Genomic DNA, 20,750 nt, shown 5'->3' with positions numbered 1-20,750 from the left:
CAACAAAACCAGGCTTGGCTGATCTCAGGACCAGCAGCATGAATGACCTCCTGACCTGGAGCCTGCCAATCGATCAGTGGAGAGCACAAGCCTATAGGACACACCTGAAAAACTGTTGAATATTCTATTATCTTCCCCCGGGACCTCCCCTAAACTCTCCAACCTTAAACTCTTAGGATGGGGGATCCAGTGCACTCTCCCTCCAGGGGAGCACACCCTAATCTTTCCCTTTTCCCTCCCCTTCCCTGCCCAGGTACCTTACCTTTAGCTTTCTCACTCCCAAGTTCCAAGGGCCTTTTCTTTACTTCTATAACTTGTTTCCTTAAGCCCATTTCTTCTGGAAATTATTTCCTCTATCGCTGTGATTTACCAAATAAGTGTTCTCTTAAAGTTTGAGTGTTTGGCTCTGAATTTTTTGCTAGCCCAAACCAAAGTGCCAAGGTTGTTGAACTCAGGTTTGGTCTGAGCCCATGGGTCAGATACCTGATGCCATTCCCAGCGCCTACAACACGTCCAGCCTGATACTAAATAATGAGAGCGAACACTTTTCTGGTCTTTACAGTTAGCTTGCAATAAGTATTTGTTGACTGCTAGGCACCTGCTCTGAACAACTTCTTTATTCCTTTATGTCTTATGGATTGAATGGACGAAAGACTGCATTTGTGGGTGAGTGGGTGAATGGGTAGGTGAATAAATGAACAAAGATACTGGGTAACAGCGGCTCGCATTCACTGAGCGCCGATGACGGCTCTGGGCGCCAGAAACCCAAACACGGATGCACCACGTGGCCCGCCCGGGAGCACGTGACAGGCTCCACCTACTTCCGGGAGTCCTCCACGGTCCCGCCAAACACCACTCCACAATCCTGATTTCCGGTCTCCGTTCCGTCGCAGAGGTCAGTTGCCCTTAACGACCACCTCGTTCCCGCCTCTAAATTGCGTCACTTCCCCCACTCCTGCTTGGACAATTGGCGCGCCTGCGCAGCATGAACTCCAACGCGAGCCGGTTCCTTCCGCGCAGGCGTCCCGGCTGGGGGGGCGGGGCCGGGGGCGCCGCGGTGCGCAGGCGCAGCCGTCGGTGGGTCGGGGTTCAGCAGCCCGAGAGGTGAGTTGGGGGCTTGGCGCTTTGGTTCCGCGGTTTGGGGCTTCCTGAGCTACGGGGCCCGTAAGGGAAGGTCGGCCTGGGGCTGGGGTCCTTGCGCGGCCCGCGGTGTGCTGTGTGTGCGCGGTGCAGAGGGGAAACTGAGGCCGGGCGTCGTCGGATTGTCCTTCACCGGCCCTGGCTTCCCTCCCCTGGACCCCAGGCCTGGGGAATGCTGGTTCGCAGACCCGTGGGTGGAAAGCGGGGAGGAAAAGCGTGCCGTGTGTAGCGATCGCTCGCTGGGTGACCGCCGCTGTACGGAGAAACGGTCCTTTTAAATCCGGCCCCTGTTCCTGGGCTCAGGTCGGGGCTCCTGTCCCAGTGCCGCTGCTCTCCAAGTGGATGTCATTGGCCAGCCTTTTGACTTCTCACCCTCAGTTTTCCCCTCTGAAAAACGGGCATTGTCACAGTCCCGGCTTCGAGGGGGAGGGATTTGGGGAGGGTTGAAGCCACATGGCCCAGTGGAAAGTGAGAGCTCAAATGGGTTAGCAGATAGTCTTACCTCACACTTAGCGTCTTCTGCATATTGTGCTGGAAGCGGTCGAAATCTGGACTTGAGGACCCGCTGCACACCTCTCCCTGGCTGTGTAAGCTCAGAGAAGTGGCTTCCCCTCTTTGAGCAGCACATCTCTTACAGGGGCTGTGGAAGCATGTGCCTCTAGCAGTGGTAGGCAAACTGCGGCTCTTTGGCCCCTTGAGTTTTTAGCAAGGGCCAAATTAGGAGCACCCTAATTAAGGTAATAACAATGTACCTACCTATATAGTTTAAGTTTAAAATATTTGGCTCTCAAAAGAAATTTCAATCGTTGTACGTTGATACTTGGCTCTGTTGACAAATGAGTTTGCCGACCACTGCAGGGTCTATGCGAGAGCATTCTTTAATCAGATTCCTGGTACTTGCTCACTAGAGATGAGTGGTTTTTGTTATTGTCAGAGCATGGGTGTGCAACCTGTGTCCCCTAGTGATGTTCCTATTTCTTTTGTTTCTTTCCCTGATTATTTGTTGAGTATGTTTTACCGCTCTCTAGACCAGTGATTTTTGTACACACAAACACACACACCCGTGGGGGGGTGGGTAGATACTGGGAAATGGGGACATTTGTGGTTGTCACAACTGTGGTGCCCCTGCATCAAGTGGTTGTGGGGCCAGGGATGCTGCTCAACCCCCACAGTGCCCAGGACCGTTCTTCAGAAAATGATTGGCCCCAAATGTCAGCAGTTAAACCCTACCCTAGACTGATGAGTGGGTGGGAGGAGTGAACCCCAAGAAATCATACACAAGGTTTTGTGCGTGCACCCGTTTTTGTAGGGAGCAGAAGGGGTACTTTGGAGGTAGTCTCAAGTCAGAATACTTGGGCTTAAAACTGATTTGTGTCTTAGCTGGTGCCCTTACCGTTCTAAGCCTCAGTTTTTCCTTCTGTAGAATGGGAATTAGGTGAAACAACTTAGAGTCTCAGCAAACTGATCAGGGAGCCAAATCCAGCTGAGGCCTGTTTTTTAGAATGAAGTTTTGTGGAAACACAGCCACGTGCCGTGGCATACACCTTGTCAGTGGCTGTTTTTGCATTATAATACCGTTTCCCCGAAAGTAAGACGGTGTCTTATATTAATTTTTTCTCCCAAAGATGGCGCTAGGTCTTATTTTCAGGGGATGCCTTATCTTTCCATGCGCTAGGTCTTATTTTCAGAGGATGTCTTATTTTCGGGGAAACACGGTAGCAGCGTTGAGTTGTTGCCACAGAGACCCTGTGGCTTGTGAAGCTGAAGGAATTTACTCCGGCCTCTTTCAGAAAATGTTTGCGGATCACTGAAACAAACCATTGCATGTACAGCACTTAGTTCAGTGGCTGGAACGTCCTCAGCATTTTTCACCTGAGGTTTATAAGTCAGTCTTGACCTGGAAGGGCGAGTGATTCTAAATGGGATTAAGCTCTGATCCAGGTCAAGAGCTGCCGTCTTACTTGATCTTCCGTTTTTCTGGCCGAGACCCAGCTTGTGCTGCGGTGGGAAATGCTCAGTGACGGCTGAAGGAGTAAAGGGGATTGTGTGCTGGTAGGCACGACCAAAGGTCTTCTGCTGATAGGGAAACTGAGACCCAAAGAGAACGACCTCCCCAAGGAACCTGGTTGTCACTGTTGACAGTGACCTCACGTTTTCCTGAGTCCATCCGGATCCGATGCCGCCAGGTGCTGGGTTAAAAGGAAGTTGGTCTGCCCAGTGGCTCGCAGTCTGCTGGCTAAAGACAAGCCTGGAAGGGGCCTGCAGGAGATGCTGGGCCAAAGGTGGGAAAAGAAGGGTCTAGCTCTCTGAGGAGGCCACTTGCAGCTTGGTGTCCAGGGAGAATGAGAGTTTTCCTGGTGGGTCAGAGAGAAGGTGAGTGATGGGTTTGAGTGGAGCATGGAGGGTTTGGGGCCCAGCAGGTGACATACCAATGCTGAAGGACACACTTGTTATACTTCAGGGAGCTTTTGAGGGTTTATAAGTATGAAGGACAATCTGGTGGCATTTTAGAAGAACACTTTGGGGAGTGAACACCAGTTCTAGCTTTGGGGCAGCCTTTCTTGGGTACCTGCGGAATCCTAAGGTGGGTGGGAGAAGCATCCACAGAAGTGGTGGGCCATCCTTCAAAAAGTGGGTGCTTCTCCTCCTTAAGGTGGGGGGCGGGTCACTCATTTTAGTAAGGTATGTAATTTTTTCCTTTTGTTGATCAGTCTTGGGCAGGAAAATAAAAGGAATAAAGTTTTTTTGTTGTTTAATGAAAAAGTAGACTGAGAGCTAGAAGGGATTTTAAAATATATATTTTATTGATTTTTTGCAGAGAGGAAGGGAGAGGGATAGAGAGCTAGAAACATCTATGAGAGAGAAACATAGATCAGCTGCCTCCTGCACACCTCTTACTGGGGATGTGCCCACAACCAAGGTACATGCCCTTGACTGGAATCAAACCTGGGACCTTTCAGTCTTCAGGCAGATCTCTATCCACTGAGCAAAACCGTCTAGGGCTAGAAGGGATTCTGAAGGGGCCAAAGAGGAACTATCTCTGGGACAACATCCCCTCACCCCCAACCCCTGCCTCACCACAACCTAGGGCCATGATCAGCAAACTTCGGCTCCTGAGCCACACGGGGCTCTTTGGCCCCTTGAGTGTGGCTCTTCCACAAAATACCACGGCCTAGGGAAATCTATTTTGAAGAAACAGCATTAGAAGAAGTTTAAGTTTTAAAATTTTGGCTCTCAAAAGAAATTTCAATCGTTGTACTGTTGATATGTGGCTCTGTTGACTAATGAGTTTGCCGACCACTGGCCTAGGGCATCGCCTGCTCACCCTTACCGGCTCATTCTTGTACTCGGTGCCCTGCTCTGTGCTCTGGTGGTGCTTTCCGAGAGCTCTTACAGGCCTTGCTGTGAGGAGAGAGTAGGTCTTTGAGAATGTTGTCCTGCAGCCAAAGACCTACAAGTTCTGATTGTTCCAGAGACACAGAGTGCCCAGTAGCCATCGAGCCAAAGTGCTGTCCCTGTGACAGGCTAGGCCCTGCTCTGTGAGGAGCAGAGAGTTCGTTCATCTCAAACTGAGTTAAAACCAAATGTCCCACCGTGTGCTGTCCTCCCTGCTCGATGAGGGGAGAGGAGAGGCAGCAGTCTTTAGGGACCACCTGTGTCAGACACTGCCCAGCCCTCTGCTGTGGACCCACAATCCCTTTCCTGCATTTCCAAAACCCAGATGTTCAGCACACAGGAGATTTCCCGAAGTTTTGTAGCAAAAACATTTGGCCAGGAAATCTGACCTGTGCTGACCTAAAGCCTTAATTTTTCCCACTTGGTGTCTAGCAGTGATTTTCAGCTGGGGTGGTTTGGCCATGTCTGAGGACATTTGTGATTATCACCACTTGTGTGTGTGTGTGTGTGTGTGGGGGGGTGCTCCTGGAATTGGCTGAGTGGGAGCCAAGGATGCCCCCACAGAGAATGACCCAACCCCCATGTCAGCAGTGCTGAAGCGGAGAAACCCTGCATTAATTATTTCGGAAACTAGTGAATTTAATCCCTGCTCACACTAGACACCAGTATAAGTCCCCAGTGGTCAGACAGTATAAACCAGGATGACCCCAGCATCTGTGTGTCACCCCGTCTCCTCCCATTCAGGCTGTGCATTTAAATGTGTGCAGCCTCCTAGGACCTCGGTAGTCAGATGGCGTGGAACACAGTCTCCTGGATCCATGGAATCCCCGGGCCCGGTGTCTTGCCTGCGATGATCCTGCTCCCACCCCTAGCTCCCAGGGAACACTCGGTGGGTGCCAGGGATGCTGATAAATGTCCTGGAGTGCACGGGACAGTTCCCACACAGAAAGTGCTCCGTACATTGATGGTGCTGGGTGGAGAGACCCACATTAGGTCGCTGAATTCTCAACATTTGAAGACGTGTGTTACCCCATTTTATAGAAGAGGACAGTGAGGGCATCAACTGGGACACTCAGCTGTGACACAGGGACAGGGCAGGCAACATGTAGTTGGCCTTGGGCAGAATGGCTGGACCTAAGACATTATGGCTCCGGGTCTTGTTCTACATAAATTATTTCAGTGGTGGCAGGAGGGGTGGGAGCAAAGGCCGTGAGATAGAAAGGATCTGAAGCATTGGAAGAACTGAAACGAGTGTGGCTTCATTTTTTCCATTTCCTCAACCTTCAGCGTCAGCCCCTCCAGCCTCAGCTCCATCCAGGAGTGCAGGAAACAGTTGTGCCCAAGATCAGATTTCTTTTCTTATTCTTAAGCAAACAGCCGACGCCACCAGGAACCTGCTCCTTTCCCTGAAAGGGAAGCAGATCCTCCCACACACACAACCCAAAACCCAGTGTGAGTCTCACAGGACTCAGTGCTGGCTCCTGAGGGTCGGAAGTGGTGCCCAGGACTCTTGGGCAAAGTCCAGCCGCTCAGCTGTGTGTTCTTGCCCTGCCACCTGTTGAACTGGTGACCTGCTTCGTAAGACCCTGGCACACCTCCATCCAGCTTGCCATCATAGTGCTGGCGGAGAGGGTGTCAGCACGCGTAAAGGCCCAAGTAGTGAATGCTGTCAGCTTTGGGGACCACCAGGGGAAATCAAGCATGTTACTATGTAGGCACTTACCTACATAGATAGAATACAAAGCCATTCACAGCTGAGCAGGTAGCTGAATGACACTTGACATGTTTAGACTATGCAAAAGGATCCAGGTCCTGGGATCTCAGAGGTTTATATTCTAAGAGGAGGACCTTTAAACAAAGTTTCTTAATTATACTAAAATAGACAAAAACCTACCCTTTTAACTATTTTTTGTTTGTTTTGTTAATCCTCACCCAAGGATATTTTTTCCATTGATTTTTAGAGAGTGGAAAGGAGGCAGGAGGCAGATCGAAAAACATCAGTGTGAGAGAAAGCAATTGGTTGCCTTCAAGCTGCACACACCCCAACTGGGCTGGGATCAAACCTAGAACCAGGAATCAAACCTGAGACCCTGTGCAGATTGACACTCTAACCTCTGAGCCACACCAGCCAGGGCTAACTATTATTTTTAAGTAACAATTCAGTAGGTGTAAGTACATTCCCATTGTTCTGCAACCATCACCACCATCCATTTCCAGAACTTTCTCATCTCCCCAAACTGAAATTTTAAGAGAGAGAGAGAGGGAGAGATAGATTTGTTGTTCTACTTCTTTATACATGCATAGGTTGGTTCTTATATCTGCCCTGAGTGGGGATAGAACCCATAACCTTGATGTATTGGGACAATGCTCTAACCAACTGAGCTACCCAGCCAGGGCCTGCCTCTGAATTTGACTCCCCTAAGAACCTCCTGTGAATGGAGTCACATAGTATTTGTCCTTCCATGTCTGGCTTATTTCATTGAGCATAATGTCCTCAAAGCTTATCATGTTGTAACCTGTGTCAGAATGTCCCTCTAAAACTGGATATTCTTTTAAAAAATATATATATTTTATTGATTTTGTACAGAGAGGAAGGGAGAGAGATAGAGAGTTAAAAACATCGATGAGAGAGAGTCATCAATCAGCTGCCTCTTGCACACCCTCCACTGGGGATATGCCCACAACCAAGGTACATGCCCTTGACCGGAATCGAACCCGGGACCTTACAGTCCGCAGGCTGACGTATCCACTGAGCCAAACTGGTTTCGGCTAAAGCTGGATAACGTATAGATCAGCGGTCACCAGCTGGTGGTCCACGAGGTCCGAAAGGTTGGCGACCGCTGGTAGAGCTGGAGCACATTGTGTTTATCCACATTCCCCCATCGGGGCTTTGGAGACTGTGAGTCATGCTGCTCTCTGTCAAGAATCTGCAGAACAAAAGCATTTTGGGCGTTCTTGGCAGCATGTTTGTCTCCTTGGGTTTAGAGGAGACAGACATGTTCGTTCTCAGGACCCTTCAGCTGGGGAGCACTAGTGATCTTTTGGGACTTCACTGTCTTCAAAACAGGCAGGTTGTGGATGCTCTCCATGGGGCCCTGTGTATTGCCCCCAAGATCCTCTGGCCTTTTGTCCTCCAGGCTCCGGTCTGTCTGATCCCAGACCTGGGTCCAGGGTGCCCTTGGGCCAAAGGTACTGCTTGGTAAAGGCTCATTGTGTCCAAAAATAGAGGGGGAAACTCCTAACCATCCCCCCAGAGCTTTCCCGGGTGTCTGTTACTTTTGGTCCAACTACAAGCTCTCCAACATAGCTCTATTTTAAGTTTGCCCCCTTTTTAGAAATGGAGATGTAATTCACATACCATAAAAAGTAGTAGGTTTTCATATGTTCAGACTTGTGCAGCCATCACCATGAGTTCCAGAGCATTCCATTACCCCTGAAAGCAGCTGAGTCCCTGTTAGCAGTTACTCCCCAGCCCCTGACAACCACAAACTCTCTTTCTCTGGATTTGCCTGTTCTGGGCATTTCATAAAAATGGAATCAGCCGAAACCGGTTTGGCTTAGTGGATAGAGCGTCGGCCTGTGGACTGAAAGGTCCCAGGTATGATTCCGGTCAAGGGCATGGACCTTGGTTGCGGGCACATCCCCAGTAGGGGCTGTGCAAGAGGCAGCTGGTCGATGTTTCTCTCATCGATGTTTCTAATTCTCTATCACTCTCTCTTGCTCTCTGTAAAAAATCAATAAAATATATATTTTTAAAAAGGTGGAATCACACACAGTGTGGCCTTTGTGTCTGGCTCCTCCCCTCTTAGGAAGCAGTTGTGGATGAGGTTTTCCCTGTACCACAGACAGCGCTCATAGCATGGCCGGCACCACGTGCCTTGACTGCCTTTGCAACACAACTTTTAGCATCAGCTCTGTGTGCTGTCAGCCCGCTTGTAAAGGGGTTAATGACTTGCTCTTCTGATCTCTGGCCAGTGACGGGTTAATGATGATGGGGTTAGCAGGCCCACTCCTTGATTTCTAGGGGTTAGACATGGCTCCCAGCCGTGCTGAGCGGATATGAGGGGCCTTGGGCAGCCGGTAGGCCCCCATCCCGCTCTTGTGTCTTCTCTAAATGGAGCAATGATGCACCTCGGAGGTCACTGTTCGGTGGAGTGAGATGTTCTGTGTACGGTGCCAGGCGCATCACAGCTGCTCTGGTAGCAGACTCCTCACATGTTTCTTATTCTCACCCAGGCACTGGGGATATCAGAGACTGGTCCCTCTCCGTGGGGGGCCATCCTGGGCTCGGGGGCTGGGGGTAGGGGAGAGCAGAATCCCTGGCCCCACTCACTGAATGCCAGGAGCACCCCCAGACATGAGAACCACAAATGTCTGTAGACAAAACCCAGGCAATACAGCCCAGTGCAGAGGAACCCCCGGAGCCTTGAAAAGGGGTCCATGTTCTGCAGGGCCTCTTCGTCTGCTCAGGCTATCCCATGATGCCTATGTCACCCCTCATGTGCCTCGGAAACTTGGGGTTCACAGACCTCCAGGACTCCAACCCATCCGAGGCAGCCCTGGGGAGCCCCAAGCTGTCCCCCCTCTAGCCGGTGAACGGCTGGAGACTGCCAGCCTGTGAGAGCAAGGAGGGACGGCAAGGGGTGCTCCGCCTACTCACATGCCCAAGAGCAGGGCCTCTGAGCCTCATTGCCTCAGTGTCTCATCTGTGAAATGAGATTGTTAACTTTTTACCTCACAGATAAAAGTGGCCAGTGTGCTTGGGTGGGGGACGTGCCTTCTGCAGAGTCCTGCCTGGAGTGTGACCGCTGAGTAGGTGGAATTGCACGTATCTAAGCAGCCCGGTCCTCATCCTTTTGCCTGGGGTCTGCAGATCCTGAAAACCCCAGGTGTCTCTCTTCCCTTCTCAAGATGGATAACAAGAAGCGCCTCGCCTATGCCATCATCCGCTTCCTCCATGACCAGCTGCGGCACGGGGGGCTCTCCTCGGACGCCCAGGAGAGTTTGGAAGGTATGCACGGGCCCGGGAATGGAGCCTCCTGTCTCCAACTCTGTGCCCCCACTGGCTCTCCCACTCCTGCTCCTCCTCCTCCCCACCTCCCTTTCTTTCATCGGAGCCTGGAACTACTACAGGATGGTATGCTAGGTCAGCACACCTGTCCAGCCGTGGACTCTGCTCCTGTCCTGGTTTCACAGCCAAGACCGCCGAGCCCTGAGCAGGCACAGGTCTGAGCTCTCCGGCCTCCTAGCCCAGTGCTCTTCCCCCACCAAAGGGTGCCAACCCCTGTCACTTAGGACAGGCCTTCTGCAGGCACAAAGGAGGCATGTGTGTCCTGGGGCAGAGGGCAGGTGGCACAGTGCTCTGACTAGTTCCTGTCTGTCCCACATGCGATTGTGTTGCCCCTGGAAGGCGCCCCGTTGTGAAGACTTGGGCGGGGGTGGGGGTGGGGGTGAGGTGGGGTGGGGTTGGTCTGGACTGGACTCCTTAGAGGTTCAGCAGAAGGTCCCCGGCATCTGGATCCCTGAATGGCACTCCAGGCTGGGTTCATCTCCGCAGCTTCCCAGCAAGATAGCACCCAGCGGGACCCCACGGAGAGCCCCACTGGGCAAGGACAGTAACTCCCCCCACATTTCCTTGCTCTCAGGGCTCAAGGGCATGTCTGTCTGTCCTGACTTTCCCAAGGCTCTGGGCTGACCAGGAAGAATCCAGACCAGGGTCAAGGAGTACACACTGCGCAATGTGCTCCAGGGCCTCTGCCAGCCCACTTGGAAACTGAGCACGAGCCCGACAGGCTGAGCCTGGGTCGTAAACTCAGGTACATTCAGGAGAAAATGCCTGTGTTCCTTGCAGTTGCAATCCAGTGCCTGGAGACCGCCTTCGGGGTGACTTTGGAAGACAGGAACCTCGCACTCACTCAGACTCTTCCAGAAATATTTGAAGCTGCCGCAGGCAAGGTGAGCTGCGGGGCCGCCCCATCACAGCCAAGAGCAGTGAGAACAGCACGGGTACTAGTGGCTCCGAAGCGAGTCCCTCCTGGGTGAGGGAAGCGAGTCCCTCCTGGGTGAGGGAAGCGAGTCCCTCCTGGGTGAGGCACTGCGGGCCCTGGGCCTGTTTCTCTCTCAGAGCCCAGAGGCCTCTGCAGGGAGGAAGGCTCACGGAGCCGGGTTTGGAGAAGGAGGAGGACAGCGGGATTGCCACCTTTTTTCTTTGGGGCCAGGAGATGCCACAGAACCTGAGGAGTCCTGAGGGAACCCCGCTTTCGGAGGAGGACTTGGCGGAGGCAGAGCGCCTCAAAACAGAAGGTGAGAGAAGGGTTCTCCGTCCCCACGGGCGCCTCTCCCCCCGGACTCCAGAGGCTGAGCCGGTGGACAGGCTGATCCTGGCTCTGAAGTCGAGGTAGGGGTGCTGTTGGACAATAGGCGGCAAACCAGCCTTTGGGGATGACTTTTAAGAACACAGATGTATGTGGAGAAATCATAGCCTCACACCCAATGGGTGAAAATGTAAGCAGTGCGGCTGCTGTGGAAAATGGTCTGACAGTTTCTCAAATAGTTAAACACAGTGATCACAGGGCCCAGCAAACACACATGCCCACAAAGATGCTTGTACACAGATGTTCACAGGAGCACAGTTCATAGTAGCCAAGAAGTATAAACCACCCGGATGTCTGTCTGCTGGTGAATGGATACAGCCAAGGTGGCCTGTCCCTGCACTGGGTCATCACTCAGCCATGAGGCACTGACCGTGCTACAGCGTAAATGGACCTCGAACACGTGGTGCTCAGTGAAAGAAGCCAGACACAAAGGCCACATAGCGTGATTTTGTTTATGTGAAGTGTCTTGAACAAGACCGAGGGAGTGGGTTCATGGTTATTGGGCTGGGAAGGGAGAATTGACTATTGATGAGGACGGGGTTACTTCTCGGGGTGGTGGAATGTTCTGAAATTAGATGGAGGTAATAGTTGCACAACTCTGAATATACTAAAAAGCCATTCAATTGTACACTTTTAAAGGGTGAGTTGTGTGGTATGTAGATTACATCTCATTAAAATTGGGCTCTATTTCTGAAAAGATGCAAAAGTGACAGTATTTGAGACTTATGTCACTAAGTACCACAATCAAAGCAGTGACAGCTGCCATCACCAAGGCCTGGCTCAGCCAGCCCCTAAAGACACTTGATGCAAACCGCACCCCCAAGCCTATGCCTGAGTGTTGCATCCTGGCCCCCGAAATCTCACACCTTCGATTAGGAGCTGGGAGAGCTGAGAATGACCTCTCGGACCCCTCAGGTCTTTGTACATTTTTTTCTTTTTCTGTAGGAAACGAACAGATGAAAGTCGAGAACTTTGAGGCGGCCGTGCACTTCTACGGGAAAGCTATCGAGCTCAATCCTGCCAACGCCGTCTACTTCTGTAACAGGTACTGCCAGGCCTGCTCGGAAGCCTGGCCAGCCAGGCTCACATCCTGGCAGGCAGGACGGGCTGTTGTACCGTAGGTTACCGACTGCCCCCACTGCAATCCCAAATACACATAGTGTCAGCTGGTCAGCGAGCTGTCAGAGTCGGTAGTGACATTTAAATGAGGTGGTGCCATTCTCCACTCAGATGTGGGGCCACGGAAATAACCCACAATTTGGACATGTGCACATGCTGACGACAGCATTGGCAGCCGTGAGGAGCTGCGTCTGGCCTGTACTTTTTCTTTTTCCTTGTTTTTAAAAAAATTTATTGGAGTAACAGTGGTTAATGACATTATATAAGTTTCAGATATAGAACTTTATAATATGAGATCTGTATACTCCAGTGTGTGTTCACCACCCAAAGTCTGGTCGTCTTTCTGTCATAATGTATTTAACCCTGGCCTGTGCTCTTTTATTTACTTATTTATTTATTTTTATTGATTTCAGAGAGGAAGGGAGAGAGAGAAACATCAGTGATGAGAGAAAATCGCTGATTGGCTGCCTCTGGCACACCCCACTCTGGGGATGGAGCTTGAACCCAGGCAAGTGCCCTGACTGGGAATTGAACCGTGACCTCCTGGTTGACGCTCAACCACTGAGCCATGCTGGCCGGCGTGGCCTGTGCTTTTAAAGGAAAAGCCAGGTTAACTGTCACGTAGCCTCACGGCACGGAATCCTGTGCTAGTGAGAGGCACTGAGTGGAGAGCAGGAGGCGGAATCGCACCATCAGTGTGGAAGCCGTGGAAACACACAGCGTATAGAAGACGCCAGAAGCATGGTTGCCAAAGGTTCTCCACATCACTTCTGGGTAGAAGTGTTTTTGTTTTTTTAACTGTTTTGCGGGGGGAGTAATTCTAGATATACAGAAAGTTGCAGAGGGACTTATCTGGCAACATAAAATGGGCCCGAGCTTCACCCAAAGGAAGAGCCTCCATGGCGGAGCCCTGGACTGTGGTGCAGAGCCAGGTCCTGGCACTGCCCGTTGGCTGTGCAGCATTGGGCCACGCCCCTGGGCCTCCCTCAGCCTGTTTCCTCTGGCAGCCCCCAGCACAGGTGCTAGCAGGCAGATGCCCATGTCAGAGCCCACCCTACCTTACAGATGAGAAACCAAGGCCTGTCCCCAAATGGCTCATCGTAGGTGACCAGTGAGGGATACATCTCTGAACGCCCTGCTTTGTTTCCCCAGAGCCGCCGCCTACAGCAAACTCGGGAATTATGCGGGGGCCGTGCAGGACTGCGAGCGGGCCATCTGCATAGACCCATCCTACAGCAAAGCATATGGCAGGATGGGGTGAGTGCCTGGGCAGGCGCCCCTTATGGGGCCGGACTGCCCCTTCCTCTGCACCCACCACATTCCTCCTCTTCTGATTGTGGGGAGGGTTTTCTATTCCATTAACCACCTCTCCACCGCCAGCTGAGGGTTCAGCCATTCCATTCAGTCCCGACACCACCTCCCTGGATGTAGCCAGACCCCACTGGTCAGGGCTCAGCCCCACGTCAGACACCAACCAACCGACCAACCAGCTATCATAAGGGCTTCCCACGACGCCTTCCTCAGGAGCGACGATTCCCTAGAATGATTCACAGAATTCAGGAAAACATCTTTTCTTTTCTTTTTCTCTTTTTTTAAAATATATTTTATTGATTTTTCACAGAGAGGAAAGGAAAGGGATAGATAGCTAGAAACATTGATGAGAGAGAATCATTGATCAGCTGCCTCCTGCACATCTCCCACGGGGGATGTGCCCGCAACCAATGTACATGCCCTTGACCGGAATCGAACCCGGGACCCTTCAGTCCGCAGACCGACGCTCTACCACTGAGCCAAACCGGTTTCGGCCAGGAAAACATCTTACCTATATTTACCAGTTTGTTAGAAAGGATACAGATGGACCAGCCAGAAAGGCACACGGTAAATCCAGCATGGTCCTGGATTTTGGGTCCCTGTGGAGTGGTGGGTACACCACCCATATGGCACATGGGTGTGGTCACCCTCTTCGGGTGTGATTAGAAGGGGCTCATGAATGACAAAGGACACGCTGACTCAGGGAATTTCAGGAGCTCTGCCCGGAGCAGCAGGGACAAGGACCAAATACACATCTTTGTCTGGCCACCCTGGCCCCTCGGCATTCCGTCCTTTAGGCCAGTGGTCAGCAAACTGCAGCTCGCGAGCCTCATGCGGCTCTTGAATGTGGCTCTTCCACAAAATGCCATGTGCGGGCGCGCACGTACAATGTGATTGAAACTTCATGGCCCATGCGCAGAAGTAGGTTTTGGGCTTGGGCAAGTCTGTTTTGAAGAAGTGGTTTTAATGCCAAGCCATACTCAAGGGTCCAAAGAGCCGCATGTGGCTCGCGAGCCGCGTTTTGCCGACCCCTGCTTTAGGCCTTCAAAGCCCTTGGTATTGGATACCACCACTAGAACTCCACTGCATTTGAATTGTCATGTTCATCCTCTTAGCCTCTCCCCGACCCCTTTAGTGTCCTCCACTGGGGCCCAGACTGGACAGGAATGGTGACATTGACATGGAGACGGTTTGAGGTGTGGGGCCTGAGGGAGGGCCGGAAGCTCCTGGGCCTCTCCGCCTCATCCCCCGCGTCTCTCCCCGCAGCCTGGCGCTCTGCAGTTTGAACAAGCACGCGGAGGCCGTGGCCTACTATAAGAAGGCCCTGGAGCTGGACCCTGACAACGAAACATACAAATCCAACCTCAAGATAGCGGAGCTGAAGCTGAGAGAGGCCCCCAGCCCCGTGAGTCCCCTGGGAACGAGGGCCGCGCGTCTGTCAGGGAGGCAGAGACAGGCCAGGCCAGGCGGACGCTCTCCCGGCTCTCAGGCTGAGGCTGGCTCGGCCTGTGTGCAGAGCATGCCTGGGCTGTTGGGGGACCCGGCATTTGTTTAATCGGGTGTGAGACACACTGTCAGGGAGGAAGATGTTTCTGCTGTCGCAGAGCCCGGAAACAGAGAGGACATGTGCAGGGTCAGCGGGGAAGCACGGGGTCAGTCAGGAGGTGAAGGAAGAGGGGAAAGGTGGACCAGCGCCTTTATTATGATTTCATGAGAAGGAGGGGTGATGTGGGGGGCGGGGGAGCTTAGGTTTTACCAGTTTGAATAATTCCAGGGGACTGTGGCAGAGGCCAGCCCTAACTGGCACCTGGCTTGGGGTGACCAGGGCCAAAGGACAGGGGCTGAGGGTGAGAGCCTCGTGGAGAAGGGGTGGGAGTGAACAGTGAGTGGCCTGACTTGCATTTGAAAGGTGCACTCCTAGGTGAGTATTGACTGTCTCTAGGAATTGGTTACCCCGAGGAGGGCCCATCTCTCCAGGGTCTGCCAGGCCTCAAATGTCAGAGCATCAGGAAATGAAAGATGCAGTTAACACAGTACTTTTCCCCAGTGATGGACGGTGGGGCTCCTGCTTTTTATGAAGCTCCCCTAGCTTATGGGCTGGCTGCTCAGGCCGAGAGAGCATCTGTTTGAGCTAAACACCTCTGAGAACTCCCGACGGGCCCCACATGGGGTATCCTCTCAGTTCCTGGGCCAGTGTCATCTCCCCGTGTCCTGATGCCACTAACCAGTGCTTCCCTCATCCCCACAGACAGGAGGGCTCGGCAGCTTTGACATCGCGGGCCTGCTGAACAACCCAGGCTTCATGAGCATGGTAACTGCCCTCATCTCCCCCAGCAGCGTCCACGCCCACCACCTGGCCTGCCCCGGCACTGCCTGCCTAGACCAGGCCACTGATGTGGCAGCGTGGACACTGGGGCCGGGTCACTCTGGGCTGGGGGCCTGCCTGGGCACTATGGGGTGTTGAATAGCATCCCTGGCCCCACCTACTCCATGCTAGGAGCACCCCCAGTGACGGCAACCACAGATGTTTCAATTGTTGTCTTGTGTCCCCTGGAGACAGTATACCCCCAAGAGAGACCCCCCTCTTCTCTCCCCCCATGATTGAGCCAAAGGATAAATTAAATCCTACCTCTCTTGGCTGAATAACGGGAAAACTACGTCCCCGCTGCCCAGCATGGTGTTCTCATGGGAGACAGTGATGGTGACAGGGCCACGCCTGCAGGTTCAGATGGGACCCCAGAGCACTAGGTATCCCACTGAGAGTAGGCTCCCGTTGTGAGTGGAGGGGGCTGGTCCCTACACACACATGCCCATTTCTGAGTGATCTCGCTCCGCCTGAGGCCGCACTGCTGGCCTACAGGGCCTCAGGGTGTCGGGTCTCAAACTGTCTGGAAGAGAAAAATCCTCAGTACACCGAGGAGCAGAGGCTTACTTTCATTGCAAGCCTACGCTGCAGCCAAAGCAAGGGTCTTGGTTGATGGATGGGGATGAGTACCCGCACTCCAAAGGCACCCTGGCTCAGGGACTCAGCCTCATAGCAGCCACGCCTTCTGACTTCAGCCACCCAGCTCCTGCTGGTTTGTCTACTTTGACTGGCACGGCCAGGGCCACGCGGCTTTTGGCAGAGCTGAATGGTTGGAGCAGAGACACCCTGAAAGCTGACAGTATGCCCTTTACAGAAAGTTAGGCAGCCCGTGAGCAGTTGCCTCGCAGGAAGCTCTTCGGTCCTACCCTCCTCTCCTGACCTGGCTCTGAGGAGATGTCCTCAGTGAGCTGTGAAGGCTCAAAGTGCCCAGTGCAGTGCTGTTTACCGATGGAGTAAAACGAGACTGCCTGGCTCTCCTATGTCTTATGACCCAAAAAGATCTAAAATACACACTCCCAACGAAACCTAAGGTGCCCGGGAGTCTCCTGAAATAAGGGTCTCAAATGGGATCAAAGTGTGAGAAATGTGAGTCTCATCGCACGGAGGAAGAAACGGGGTATAGGGGAGAAGCGGGGAGAGCAAGTATCTGGGTGACATGCTTGCTGAGCTGGGCAGGAGAGCCCAGGGTGCTTGCAAGGGAACCTCAGTCGGAAGCTGTCCTCTGACGATTGTTTTTTTTCTTCAGGCATCAACCATGATGAACAACCCCCAGGTTCAGCAGCTGTAAGTGACAACCCTTCCCCTGGGTCTTGTGCTTTAATCTCTTCTTGTGGTAAAACACATAAGATTATCGTATTAAACCACTTAGTTTACAACTCAGAGGCACTGCGTGCATTTAACAGTGTCATGCAGCTATCACCACTATCGAGTTCCAGAATATTCCACCACCCCAAAAGAAGCCCCATCCTCATGATGGTAGTCACTCCCCCTCCCCACAATCCCTGGCAATAACTAACCCAATTCCTGCTGTGAATTTAATTTTTCTGTTCTGGAAATGTCACAGTGTGTGATTCCACTTAAGTGACCTTTGGTGTCACATGGGGGCCAGAGTTGCCCCGTTGAGAATCAGTGTCTTTAGGGCAAAAAGCCGTTCCTGGAAGAGCGGATGGAGAACTCACAGGGCAGCCATCAGGGAGAAGGTGGTGACACAGAACGTCTCTTGCTAGCAGAGGGCAGGGGCTGAGTGGAGCCACTGGGGCGGGGGGCGGGGCCATCCTGCCTAAGTCCCAGGCTCTCTTCTTGCAGCATGTCTGGCATGATTTCCGGCAGCCACAACCCCCTGGGGACTCCTGGCACCAACACGTCACAGAATGACCTGGCCAGTCTCATCCAGGCGTGAGTGCACCCGTACAGTGGAGACACGGTGGGCAGGCGGGGACACTGCTCGTGGGAAAATAGAAATGTCAACGCTGTGTCCTCCAGCGAGTGGCCACATGACAGATGCCTGGGGGACATTTCAGAGGGATGTTTGGAGAAGCTGAGCCCGGCACCTCTCTCACAGGGGCCAGCAGTTCGCTCAGCAGATGCAGCAGCAGAACCCAGAGTTCATTGAACAGCTTCGAAGTCAGATGCGAAATCAAACGCCCAGTGCCAGCAGCGATGACCAGCAGGAATGACCGCTCACGTGAGTTTCCTGAGGGGGCGGAAGAGGTGCAGGCCCCTTCCAGATGCTCCTCCCCCTGCCAACTCCCACTGAGAGACATGGACTGACACCTCCCAGCTTCTGGAAGGGCTGGTCCCTACGTGTGTCTACAGCTGACAAGAGAACAGGAGATGCTGGCAGTGCTTTTCTGTGCACCTGCAGAATGTCCTGGTGGCCCCAGTGGATGCGAGGCGAGGTCACCCAGGCAGGGGAAGGACAGATCTATATGTTCCTGGTTTTCATGATTTGGGGGTTTTATCTTGTTTTACTGTGAGCAGATGTTACATGTACACTTGCTTAAAAATATACTCGGAGGGTCCCTGGAGACCTTCGCTGCTTGGTTAACTGTCCCTGGGCCCCTCACCTCCACCCTGTCTGTATCCAGTGATTCTGCTCCTGGATACAGTTGGCAGGTGGCTTTCTTTATTTTGTTATCTTCCTCCTAACATTTTTATATTAACCATGATTTTTTAAAAATATATTTGTATTGATTTTAAAGAGGAAGGAGCGAGAGGGAGAGATAGAAGCATCATTGATGAGAGAGATAATTGATTGGCTGCCTCCTGCACGCCCCACACTGGGGATTGAGCCTGCAACCCGGGCATGTGCCCTTGACGGGAATTGAACCTCAGACCCTTCAGTCCGCAGGCTGATGCTCTATCCACCAAACCAAACCGGCTAGGGCTTAACCATGATTTTTTAAATAGAAAAATGTAAAAGAAAAAGCACAGACAACAACTTTAATCTTTCCATGCAAAGCAACGAATATTAATATTTGGAGTATACTTTTTCTTTCCTTTTTTTTGGCCTTAATTTTAAGTCAAAACATAGGTCAGTTTTATATTTGTTATTTGTTGGAACTTTATCCCCCAAGTATTTTCTTCTCTTTTCTTTTTTTAATATATTTTATTGTTTTCTTTACAGAGAGGGATAGAGAGTTAGAAACATCGATGAGAGAGAGAACCATCGATCAGCTGCCTCCTGCACACTCCCAGTTGTGCCTGCAACCAAGGTACATGCCCTTGACCGGAATCGAACCTGGGACCTTTCAGTCTGCAGGCCAACGCTCTATCCACTGAGCCAAACTGGTTTCGGCCCCAAAGTATTTTCACCGACATTCTCACGTCTGGGCCCCAGAACCACTGTGATGATGACCGGGCGGTTTCTGTGCTTACGCGGCAGCCACAGGCCACACAGGCAGATTGATTTAGGTCTCCCAGCTGCAGGGGCTGCTGCCTGGCTGACCACCGCATGTCTTGTCCTTCCAGCCATTCCAGTGCCATCGAGTTCTTCCCACCTGACTGGAGCCTCCACACCTTCTGCCATTTTCTCCCATTGGATTGCCAGAGAGGGAAAAAGAAAAAGAAATTGGACCTGCATGAGATGGATTTTTATGCTTTTTATTTTTTCCTTTCACCCTCACCTTCCTTTTTGTACTCCCTGACGGCTCCCAGACCCTTTTCGAAACAGAGCCAGCAAGCTGTGAACGCAGACCAGCACCAATCTCCAAAAAGCCCAGTCACTAAAGTATTTTCTATTGTAGAATATTCCGGAGTGGGGATGGTCCTCGGGGGTGTTCTCCGAGAAGTTACCGGTTTTACGTCCAGCTACGTCCGAAGCCCGATGCCTTTTTGAGTCAACCTTGGCTGCTCGGACGAGCTCACTGCCAGCCACGGCCTGGGCACCAGTGTCCGCCGGACCCTTAGACCACAGGTTTTTGCATGAGGAACTTTAGTTGCAGATTCCTAAAGACATTTTCAATTGCCTGCGCCTGTCGGGAGCGGGACTGTCTTGGGGTGCCTAGGGCCAGCTTTGGGGACAATCGAGCATTTTGATCGATGTGCTTTTCACCCCTTTTGATCCTCCTTCCCCAGTACTCACACCCGACAGACCATGAGGCAGGTGTTCGTGACCTTTGGGCCTGGCCCCTGAGCCGTCCCCACTTGCCTGTGTGTTCTGGGGCCATTGGTGTCCCCCTCCTCAGCCAGCAATTGCCAAGCAGGCCAGAGCTGCCTCCAGAGAGGGCAAGCACACAAGCCAGGAATGGTAGCCTGTAAGCTGCAAGGCCACCATCGACACCTCTGCAATCCCTGCTTGGGCAGGGTCTCCGGGTGAATCTGCTGGGACCCTGAGCTGGCAGCAGTGTTGGAGGCTCCCTCGTGGTCTGCAAAGTTGACCCAGTGCCGTGTGTCATACTAGTAGGAAGACCCAATGCCGTGTGAAACTAGTAGGAAGAAGGGCCACCATCCGCTGCTGCAGTCATCACTTGGATGGCAAGGTGGCCCTCACTCTTGAGAGCTAGCCATGGTGACAAGAGCAATGTGTGGGGAATAAATAGACATTGTGACCTCTGCCAGTCTCTGCTTTGACCTCTCGGCAACACCCATGCTCTCCCTGCCCCAAGTTCCTAGAACCCCATAGCCTAGAGTTTCCATATCGCCCAGGACACAAGAAATAACACACTGCCTGAGATGACATGACATGACTAAGCTTTTCTTGTGCCAGGGTCACAGATGGTTCCAGAAATGGCAAGCCTCGGCTGTCCCATGTTTTTCCCTCACCCCTGACCACAGTTACACTCACACACCCACCATGTAAGTGATGGCCTTAGGGGTCAAGCTAGGATCCTCGGTTCTCAGGGACAGAGTAAGATTATTGTTCATTGCTTTTCTAGTATGTTCTCACAAATTTCACCATTCTGGAACCCAAGGACCTTCCCTCCCATAGCTTCCGGGGAGAGACCTGGCCCTAGGCAGAAAGGAGCCCAGAAACTTCCAGGCTTGTCTTGGCCTCTGGTTTCATCCCCCAACTTTGTGGATATAGAAAGCACTCCACAGTCACT

The 20,750-nt window shown here is 52.4% G+C and overlaps 1 protein-coding gene across 3 annotated transcripts; it reads left to right on the top strand.

The window, feature by feature from the left end:
- Window positions 1-977: 977 nt before the first annotated feature.
- SGTA (small glutamine rich tetratricopeptide repeat co-chaperone alpha) lies at window positions 978-20,259 on the top strand. Of its 3 annotated transcripts, none has more exons than XM_036459835.2 (12): window positions 978-1,104; window positions 9,410-9,547; window positions 10,388-10,491; window positions 10,755-10,839; window positions 11,856-11,955; window positions 13,182-13,286; window positions 14,607-14,745; window positions 15,589-15,651; window positions 16,952-16,989; window positions 17,512-17,601; window positions 17,768-17,890; window positions 19,177-20,259. In XM_036459835.2, exons 2-11 carry the CDS (start codon window positions 9,448-9,450, stop codon window positions 17,880-17,882), a joined length of 939 nt encoding a protein of 312 aa, XP_036315728.1. In that variant the 5' UTR covers window positions 978-1,104; window positions 9,410-9,447; the 3' UTR covers window positions 17,883-17,890; window positions 19,177-20,259. The 3 variants fall into 3 exon arrangements, with proteins under 3 accessions (XP_036315728.1, XP_036315729.1, XP_045445006.1); XM_036459836.2 differs by lacking the exon at window positions 978-1,104 and adding an exon at window positions 2,931-3,045; XM_045589050.1 differs by lacking the exon at window positions 978-1,104 and having other exon boundaries at window positions 9,278-9,547.
- The last annotated feature ends 491 nt before the right edge of the window (window positions 20,260-20,750 follow it).

This window comes from Pipistrellus kuhlii, unplaced genomic scaffold (assembly GCF_014108245.1).
Source record: "Pipistrellus kuhlii isolate mPipKuh1 unplaced genomic scaffold, mPipKuh1.p scaffold_m20_p_30, whole genome shotgun sequence".
Classification (NCBI taxonomy): domain Eukaryota; kingdom Metazoa; phylum Chordata; class Mammalia; order Chiroptera; family Vespertilionidae; genus Pipistrellus; species Pipistrellus kuhlii.
This window is presented reverse-complemented; position numbering and strand designations above follow the sequence as displayed.